We start from the raw sequence: 10,045 nt of genomic DNA, 5'->3' as shown, positions 1-10,045 counted from the left end.
GCCCGTGAGGCCCCTTGGGGCCCCCCCCATTTTTCCTGGCCCTATAGGTCACCAGATCCTGTTAGGTCTTCGGGGCCCCTGGGTCCCACCCCTCTCCTGCCTCCGTTAGACCCCAAGTCCCTCTCAGAGCCCCTAGTAGCCCTCTCCACCCCTCTCTGGTCCCCCCTCGGTCCTCTAAGGCCTCCTGCCCTGCTAGGCTCCTCTAGGGCCCTTCTGGGCTCCCAGCTCCTTGTCAGGCCCCCAGCCCCAGTTCCTCTCAGGCTTCCTGCACTTCCAACCCCCCTCTAGGGCCCTTTGCCCCCCTCCCGCCCCCAGCCCTTGTCAGGCCTCCAGAGCTCCCATTTCCCCTCAGCCCCGTCACTCCATAGCCATGGCATCGCCCCTGGCCCCCCCAGCGAAGAAGCGTAAGATGAACTTCTCGGAGCGGGAGGTGGAGATCATCGTCGAGGAGCTGGAACGAGGCAAGCACCTGCTCATCAACCACTTCAACGCGGGGGTCCCACTGGCCACCAAGGCCGCCGCCTGGCATGACATCTTGCGCCGCGTCAACGCCGTGGCCACCTGCCGCCGCGAGCTGCCGGAGGTCAAGAAGAAGTGGTCAGACCTCAAGACTGAGGTGCGGCGTAAGGTGGCGCAGGTCCGGGCTGCTATGGAAGGAGGTGGTATAGGGCAGGATGGAACCGGCGAGGGCCAGGACAGTGAGGACCCGACTGGTGCCACAGCCACCCCTGTCATACTCACCCCCATGCAGCAGCGCATCTGCAACCTGCTGGGAGAAGCCACCATCATCAGTCTGCCTACTGGGGACTGCACTGCTGGGGATGGTGCTGAGATACCCATCGCAGCCTCCACCACCACTGTCACCCTGACCCAGAGTGAGTGCTGCCCCTGATGAAGCTGCTGGATCAGGTCAAACAGGGGTCCCTGCAGTTCTCCCATGTACAATAAGAAGGGGCCCCAGTACCCATGTGGAGCAGCCTCCATTCCCCAAAAGGGTGCAGCAAAATGAAACCCTGGCACCTTTTACAATATAGTGAAAATGGCACCCCTCTAAGCTCTGGTGCTATAGAGGGGCAGGATATGCAGGTACGGAATGCAAATCACTGTTTGACAGCAAGGTCAGTCTTAAGAACAAGGAAAGCAATTTTGGGGACTTGGCATCCCAATGCACCTTTGCAACAAACAGGCTGCCCCAGCCTCCCTGTGGGGGATAACTGTAAGGTTGTATCATAGGATGGTTAGTAGCTATGCACAGTTGTCTGTGATTAAAGCTGATTCAAGCTTATGAGTGGGGTAACAAATCATAAAAGGGAGCAAAGATGGATTAAGGGGTCTTAGTAGAGCAAGGAAGAACTTGGAACACTGAGATTTCTAGACCAGAATAAAAGCTCACAGTGCATAGTTATCTGCTCAAATAACTTTCTTCTGTTTTCCCTCCTATTGAATGGCTGCTCATGGTGTTCAGTCTATAAACCCAGCGTACAGATGGAGCAAAATGGGAAACTACAGACACCTCTGACTATATATATTCGTTAAGCTAGTTTATACAAAGCTTCCTTGAGATGTTTAGATGTTCAGAGATACGCTAGTTGAAACAGCAGCACCTAGCTGTTTTGACACTGTGATGAATAAGTGAAACTTATTTTGTCCTGCAAAGGCTGAGATTAATAAATTTGTCTTCTATGGCTACTCCCAGCTCTTCCTCCATCCCTCACCCTCTTGTGAGTTACGAAAGATGGAAGCACATTTCTCTTCCTTCTGTCTTTAGAAATCTTTTTCTGGATCTGTGGAGATGTTCTAGTGGATGCTTTAACAGCCAAAGGCATTCTGACCAATGCTATTTCATGTCTTACTTGTCCTTTGTGTCCATTTATTAATGTTGCATGGAAAGCTCCTCTTGAACTGGGGGTTCAGAAGTGATGTATCTAGGTATATAGTGTAGTATTCCCTACGCTTTTTGACCCTGCACTGTACAGGCCTGGGGACAGATCCAGATCAGGAAAGATCAGTCTTCTGTAGGACTAGCTTTCTTCTTTAGTGTTCTATATGCACAGTCTTTTCCGTTTTCTCCTTACGCGGGCACTAAAGCAGAAGTGGGCAAACTTTTTGGCCTGAGGGACACATCTGGGTATGGAAATTGTATGACGTACCATGAATGCTCACAAAATTGGGGTTGGGGTGTGGGAGGGGGTGAGGGCTCTGGGGTGAGGCCAGAAATGAGTTCACATTGCGGGAGGGGCCTCCGGGCTAGGGCAGGGAGTTAGGGGACGGAGGGGAGTGAGGGCTCTGGCTGGGGGTGCGGTCTCTAGGATGGAGCTGGGGATGAGGGGTTTGAGGTGCAGGAGGGTGCTCCAGGCTGGGGCTGAGGGGTTCAGAGGGTGGGAGGGGGATCATGGGTAGGGCAGAGGGTTGGGGTGCAGAAGGAGGTCAGGGGTGCAGGCTCCGGGCAGTACTTACCTCACACAGCTCCTGGAAGCAGCGGCATGTGTGTCGTCCCCCCCACCCCCCAGCTCTTACGCAGAGGCACAGACACATGGCTCTGCATGCTGCCCCGTCCTCAGGCGCCACCCCTGCAGCTCCCATTGGCCATGGTTCCCAGCCAATGGGAGCTGCGGCAGCGCGTGGGGTGGGAGCAGCGCGCGGAGCCCCCTGGCTGCCCCTGCGTGTAGGAGGCAGAAAGGGGACATGCTGCTGCTTCTGGGAGCTGCACAGATCAGGGCAAGCCCCAGACCTCACTCCCTAGCAGGAGCTCGAAGGCCGCATTAAAACATCCGATGGGCTGGACGCAGCCCGCGAGCATAGTTTGCCCACCCCTGCACTAAATCCCTGGCATGTTCATTTATTAGTGGTGTCCTATAGACCAGTGGTTCTCAACCAGGGGTTGAAGGCCCCCTGCAGGGCTGCAAACAGGTTTCAGGGGGCCACCAAGCAGGGCCAGCATTAGAGTCACTGGGGCCCAGGTTAGAAAGCCAAAGCCTTGCTGCTTGGGGTTGAAGCCTGGACCCTGAGCCCTGCTACCCAAGGCTGAAGCCAAAGCCTGAGCAATGTAGCTTTGTGTGGGCTCCTGTGGCATGAGGCCCCAGGCAATTGCCCTGTTGCTACCATGTTACTGTGACTCAAGTGAGCCCATGGAGTTTTTACAGCATGTTGGGGGGGCCTCACAAAGAAAAAGGTTGAGAACCCCTGCTATAGACATTCACCCAAAGAGCTGCAGCCTCTGTCTTCTCTTTTTATTTGTGCCTAGTCCCTGCAGAGACAACTTACCATAGTCTGGAGGATGGAGTGGTGGAATACTGCACGACAGAGGCTCCCACAACTGTTACTGCTGAAGCACCCTTGGAGATGATGGCACATCAAGCTGAGGCATCCGTGAAACCCCAGGAGCTGAAAAGCCGAATTGCCCTGAATTCAGCCAAGCTCCTGCAGGAGCAGCGAGTGACCAACCTACATGTGAAGGAGATCGCCCAGCACTTGGAACAGCAGAATGACCTGCTGCAGATGATCCGTCGTTCTCAGGAGGTTCAGGCATGTGCACAAGAGCGTCAGGCGCAGGCTATGGAAGGGACCCAGGCTGCTCTGAGTGCCCTTATCCAGATCTTACGCCCCATGATCAAGGACTTCCGTCGATTCCTGCAAAGTAATACACCCAATCCTTCGGTAACTGCTGACCCCAGCCATGTGGCCCAGAATGGGCAACAAGATGACATCATCCAATGAAATAAGGACCAACTGGACACTTCTCTCAAAAAAGCTACATTTGCTACTGTTGGACGCACTGGGTCAGAGATAGGAGGAACGAGATCTGCTCTCATCATTGTGGATTGGTTGAGTTCCCATCCTCAGGGGTCAAAAGCTGTTCCTGGACAGCATCGTTTTCTGTGATGATCCTGTACTATCTGCTTCTGTGGACTCAACATCCAGGATGGCAGCCAGGATGTGTGATTAAACTTGGAAGTTAGTGTTGTTGGATTTGGTTTCTTTTTTTAAAAAGAGAAATATTTTTTCCATATAGATTTCTAAAAAGACAATTATTTTTATTTCTATCTTTAAAAATGACACCTCTTCCCAAGACATACAGCCTTTAACTGGCTTCTAACACACGGAGGGTCTTGCAGTCATGGCTCATCTTTGAAGGTGCCCAGATACTACAGAGGAGCTAATGCAGTCCAGTCTCTTGCTGGACACTTGTAGAGTAATAATATGGTACCTGAGCTGTTGCAGCCACATCTCTGTGCTGGAGGTTTGTGGATGCTGCTCTTTGAGGGTGAAAGTCACCCCTGTGTAGAGGACCAGCACAAGGCCTGTCCACAACCTGAATCCCACAGAAGTCCCACTTTAGCTCTCAAAATAGTGGTGCATAGACCTCATGCTGGCCTTCGGCACTGGTAAATTTCATCCGAAGCTAGCAGAGGTGTTTTTACATTTGTATTAAATGTCTCAAAACAGTACTTAAGGAAATGAATAAATATGAATTTCATTCAGGTAGGTTTACATACAGATGAAATCAATGGACTAGGTACTGCAGTATAGTTTGAAACTTGTACAGTCTGTTGGCACAACAAGGTGGGGAAAATATGGAGTTTTCAGCAGAGCCATAACTCTAAAAGTCTTTGCTTGTGTGAGTTTGTCAACTATTTGCTATTTCAACAGTGTGAGGAGGTTGGTTTTTGTTTACAGTTTGTCATTTGTTTTGTATTTTTAAGACATTAGTAACAAATTCTGTTGTCTTTAGTCAATATGCCACTGACTTCAGCAGGCATCTTGACTGCTTAAGGACTGTGGAATTTGGCCCCAAATCTTTTTCTTAAGATTATATTGGGAAAAAAATTATCCTTCACACCTCTTATCCTTCCTCCTTTTTGAGCTGTTCTGGCTTTTGGGGCCAGGAACTAAGTAAGACCACTTAGTTTCATGGGAAGTTGACTTGATAGCATGAATGTGATTATTATAAATATGCACCAACTTCATAAGTGAAATTTTTTTATTTCAGATGAAAAGCTTCACCTCTACATGTGTAGAAGATGATTGATTTCTTTACAAAAAATAATTTCATTGTTAATGTCTTCCTCTTGCTCCTCTACACTCCACTTGCAGAACCAGTGAGTCAAAATTACGGATTAATACTTGCCAAATATTACTGTCAAAATGGAACTTTTTTATGCTGAGTTAAATGCTGTTGAACTCTCTGTAGGGCTGAGAAGCAGTGAGCTGAAATTCATGATGGAATGAATTTGCACAATGAAATTATAATCCCCTGAATATGTCTTTCTATAATGGAAATATTGATGGGGCTCTTAACCAGACCAGTACATGGGATATTGCTATATTTAATAACCTTTATTGTATTGGTAGTTCAGCTGTCTCTTGGAAGGAGGAGGAAGGGCTAATGAACAGTGTTGTTTGAAAGCTTTGGCCCATGGAAGATCCTTGACCCCTCCATTCCGTCTTCCGCTCCGAGTCAGGACAACACCATCAATGGCTTTCCCACCTTGTTCACCATTTAACCACATCAGTACAATTTTCTTGGCTTGTTTCTCTCAAACCCTGTGGAACCAAATCAGTGACTCAGCTGCCGTTTATTTTTAAAACAGACACTGCATCCTGTCTATTTGGTTTTACCTCACTTGTGAATATGAATACCAATATGAATTTTTAATAAAATCATTTTTTTGGTAAATCGCTCTCGGTATGTCAGTATTCTCCATGGGAAAAAAAATGACACAAGGCAGAAAGGGGCTGCAGGAAATACCAAAGTTAAGACTGCACATTCCTTTCAGCAACCTTAACTCTGTCCCCTTGGACACATGCTTCATGATATGGTACTTAGCTGCATGATTACATTCTGTTTCTCAAATAATATCAGTACTTTCTGCAATCTCATCTTGCAGTGGTGATTACTACTCTGTTTATGACAGACAGCCATGACTCATGAAAATCACATTGTATTCATCTGCCATGAGCTGGATGCAGTATAACATCTTAGAATAATAAAGGACAAAGAGCTGGCATTTATAAGGCTTTAGACTTGATTTACATTAATTATTTCAATGACTGCAGCCCAAGAAGTATTTCTGTAATACATCTTACTGCAAATAGTTACTACAGGTAGTTGAATGCCTGGCACTTGGAAACACCAATTTGTATGTCAGGGAGAAATATGGTGCTAATACGCATTAATAGCATTCAAATGTAAATTGTGTACATAAATTCTCACTCCTGAAAAAACTGCAGCAATATTTTAAATGTAGTTCAAGCTACCTGCCTCAAGCTCAACGATTGGTCATTAATTGGTTCAGTGGAGCCCAATGAGGAATAAAGAAAAAATAATGTAGTCAAGCTGAAAACTAGATACTAAAGGGAAGCAGCCCAAAAAGGTATCCCAAACTGTGGTTTGGGGGAGAAGGGGGTGTTATACTGACTGAACACAAAAGTAGTGCCTAATGGGGACAGAAAATAAGCAAAGTATCTGGGATGCTGATCTGTGCCCCAAGCCTGCTGCTCTTTTTTGGAACTGGAGAGTTCGGTAGCCAGCTGCCTGGACTGAGGACAGCCATTCAGGAATGTACCAAGCAAGGATGTTCTTCTCCAACAGGACACAGCAGATATGAAAGAGTATAAAACAAATGTGATTTGAGGGCCTATATCAAAAATCACCGAAGCTGAGAAACAATGTTATGGCGTACACGCTACTGGGAATTCTAGTTTCAGTGGTATATAGCATACATTTCTAGCGTTGGAGGTTCAGGAGATAAACCTTGAAGTGGTCTCTGGTCCATCAGAGGCCATTCCAGAGTGGTCAGGTTGCTTTACGTGTGCCAGTCCACCTCTGGAGCAAATATATAGTTTTAAAGGTGTTCAGCTGGCTGGTGATGTAAACTCAGAATTCATTTCCGTTCTCTCCTGCAGATGGCACCATATAACAAAATGGAGAAATTGCTGCAGCTGGATAGCATGGCCAGGCATTCCACTGAGATCTTAGATCAGCCACGAGCAATCAGTTATTAATGTATATGTTTCAAACCCTACAGCTGGAAAGTCCTACAGTTGCACTGGCAGGGAGACATGCCAAACTGATCTAAAAAGTCTCCCCAATCTCTGTCTCCTATGATTCTATTTGCTCCTCTCACAATTCTCTCTCTCCTTTTTGAGGCTGGCTGACAAGCTGAAAAGAAACTCAGCATAGCACAGGGAAAAAAGAACCCTGTGTCCAAACAAAAGATAGGTTGGCTGAGAATGAAAAACAACATACCCTTCCAGCAAAAACAAAGAGCTTGAACATTTGGAACTCCCTTTTTTGATGAGCTCAGTAATGAACAGTATTTCTAGTAAACAAGTTTACTACAGAATAAAAGGGACAGACAAGATATGAAGACAGATGAGTTATGCATTTACAAGCAAAGGTATGGATAAGCATAGCACATGATATGTCTGTATCTCCTGTATATCTGGTGTGCATTTACTTTATAATTTTGTTGCTAGTAACTGGCAAAGTGATAAGAAAGGTGCAAAATGATCTTGATTTGAATTTTTGTCTAAGTTTTTTCCCCCCATGGTATTTTTTTTTTAAAGCTTAACTGTCAAGCCTATTTTGGCCAAATTCATCTGTGCTGTATGTAACTCCACAGGAAGTGAGATCAAGTCTGAATTTGGCCTATGGTGTTTAGCTAGGTATGAAAGTCTTAAGTATTTCAGGCCTTTCCATTTTTGCATGACACTCATAAAAGTAACTGGCAGGAGCCTGGTAAATAAATGATCAATTGCACTTTATGACTGGCAATAAAAGGAGTTCAGTAAAGGTTTCCCTCGCCTAGAACCTCTGAGATCTGATAGTGGCTGGAGGAAAGGTAGAGAAGAAGAGGAAGAGGGGATCTGGTGACTGCTATGATAGCATCAGCAGGTGAGTGTGATGGATATAGTTCCTAGCCCTTGCAGCACATGCATAGCTCCTTGTGCAAGACAGAACCATTTGTAGCACCCTCTGGAACAAATAAAAATGTGAATAGGTGTAGCTAGATGTTATGTGCCATGGTTGTTGTCGTGCACCTGCTCATGTGAGACTCCCAGGAGCAGTGCCAGGAACTGTAGGATGGATGCAAAACTCCACACCTAGTGTGAATGCATCACACCATTGCCGTGTGCTGTAAACATAAGAATGTATTCTATAAACAAGACAAAGGTTTCAGGCACTGCAGATGCAAGTTGGAATATGTCAGAAGGAGAAAATGAACTCCATTCTTTTCTGTCGATGTGCATCCCAGAAACAAAGGGAGATTCCTATGAGCTACTGAACATACCAAAGACATTAAGGAAAGATATTGAGACTAGTAAATAAGAAAGGTCATGCAGCTGGAGATTTGAGTTTGTCCATGGGCTCAGAGAAAGGAATCCATTGATTCCAGATCCATATTCTCCCTTTTCTCCATGACTAGCCCCAAATCCCTTCAAACCCGGAGCATACTACTTGGGCTTATCTGTGTTCCCAGTGTGCAACTTTTATGAACTTGGCTGGTATGGTAAGCATGAAATCAATTCATGATCCTTTATTATCATAAATATTATTAACATATGGAGCTAATAAAAAATACCAGCTGATCAAAGAGGAGCTCACAGTCTGCTATTAAATTAAGCTGAGAAGATACAAGATTAGAGTAACTCAGTAACACAGGATAATCCTACCTAATGAGGATTGGCATACATTTTCCTTTGCACCACTCCCAGTAGCTCTCCAACTCCTGAGCTCTATAAATGGGGTGCATCTCTCTGGAGTAACTTGACACTGAGGCCTCCTCTGCACTAGAGACATTACTCTGTTGCAGCGTGCACTGGTGATGCAAAGTGCAACAAATGCAGTGTGTTCCCACTAGCCATCCTGGTGTGGGGTCACTACGGTCGCACACGGAGCTCTCTGCAAGCATTGCAGAAGCCGTGCAGGTACCTATCCCACAGTATCTGGTATGGGTGGGTACCTAAAGCAGGTGCATTGTAGGCATATACAGTATTTGGCAGCAGTATGAAGAATACATTTATGCAGCATAATTAATTTTGTGGTAACAGTTGTATTATTTATATGATAACACTGAAAACTCATTAAAGCTATTATAACGGTATTTATAAGCTGTAGTGGAACAGGTCTATTACTATGCTTGTATTGTAACAGTGACTGTATATAATTTGTTTTCCAAGTCTTTGGTGTTTGGCTGCAAATCTGGTTATGTTTTCCAGAGGAGGAAACGATCTATTTTACAAAGCTTGGTGATACACAGATTGGAGACCTCCAGTCTAAGTAATAGGACTAAATAGATCCCCAAATGCTTTGCACACTTTACTGACCATATCTATCTATCCATCTATCTATCTAGTCTCATTTTATCCAGCCCAGCCCCCTTCAAATTTATCTCACCTCACATTTTCCTTGATTGCTCACTATCTCCCTCAATCCTTTTCCCTCTTCTCCCCATCCCCCAAAATATATTTCTGTCTCTTAAAATTATTTCCTACTTGTAATCATTGGTAGCTGTTACTTGGCAACTTCACAGCTACTTGTTCTGCTTGAATTCACTCTCCATTTCCTCACTTTTATATCCTGCTACCCAGTGCACTCTATCATACACCTCCATAGTTATGAACATGTCCATAGGTCACCTCCAAGCCTCCTGTCTAACCGGAACAAGCTGATGTAGCATATTCTTCAGAGCAATAATATTGTCCAAAAGGGATCAGAGCTAGATTCTGTTCACTAGATTAGGTGTAACCAGGGTTCTATACAAAACCAATCTAATTCCTCTGATATATAATCATTTTTGAGGAAGAAAGAGGAGTTCAGGTTTTTAAAAAGGATGGAGCAAGGCAATCAGGGACTTAAAAACAATGGGCCAGAGCTTGAGCAGCTGGGGATTCCTTCAGTGTGATGAAATCAAGGAGTGCTGTGTAGAAACACCACAGCCAGCTATACAAACCCTTCTCCTTTGAATAAGGGGCATCTCAGGAAGAGGAACGTGTCCAAAATGTACTGTGCTCTATAGGGTGGTTAAAAACCAACACAATT

At 45.6% G+C, this 10,045-nt stretch overlaps 1 protein-coding gene across 2 annotated transcripts; it reads left to right on the top strand.

Moving 5' to 3' along the window:
• Positions 1 to 198: 198 nt before the first annotated feature.
• NAIF1 (nuclear apoptosis inducing factor 1) lies at positions 199 to 5,677 on the top strand. 2 transcript variants are annotated; one of them, XR_007770042.1, is made up of 3 exons: positions 286 to 875; positions 3,245 to 3,954; positions 4,991 to 5,677. XR_007770042.1 is itself a non-coding variant. In XM_050926945.1 (2 exons), exons 1-2 carry the CDS (start codon positions 371 to 373, stop codon positions 3,715 to 3,717), a joined length of 978 nt encoding a protein of 325 aa, XP_050782902.1. In that variant the 5' UTR covers positions 199 to 370; the 3' UTR covers positions 3,718 to 5,677. The 2 variants fall into 2 exon arrangements, 1 of the variants encoding a protein (XP_050782902.1); XM_050926945.1 differs by having other exon boundaries at positions 199 to 875; positions 3,245 to 5,677.
• Positions 5,678 to 10,045: the final 4,368 nt, after the last annotated feature.

This window comes from Gopherus flavomarginatus, chromosome 17, assembly GCF_025201925.1.
Source record: "Gopherus flavomarginatus isolate rGopFla2 chromosome 17, rGopFla2.mat.asm, whole genome shotgun sequence".
NCBI classification, from domain to species: domain Eukaryota; kingdom Metazoa; phylum Chordata; order Testudines; family Testudinidae; genus Gopherus; species Gopherus flavomarginatus.
Note: the sequence above shows the minus strand (reverse complement) of the source record. Positions and strands in the feature narration are given on the sequence as shown.

Bases quoted from the DNA above. Each gene is read 5' to 3' on its own strand.
- NAIF1 (XM_050926945.1), top strand. From the start codon at position 371: ATGGCATCGCCCCTGGCCCCCCCAGCGAAGAAGCGTAAGATGAACTTC. The intron at 876-3,244 runs GTGAGTGCTGCC...ATTTGTGCCTAG, and splicing joins CACTGTCACCCTGACCCAGA to TCCCTGCAGAGACAACTTAC.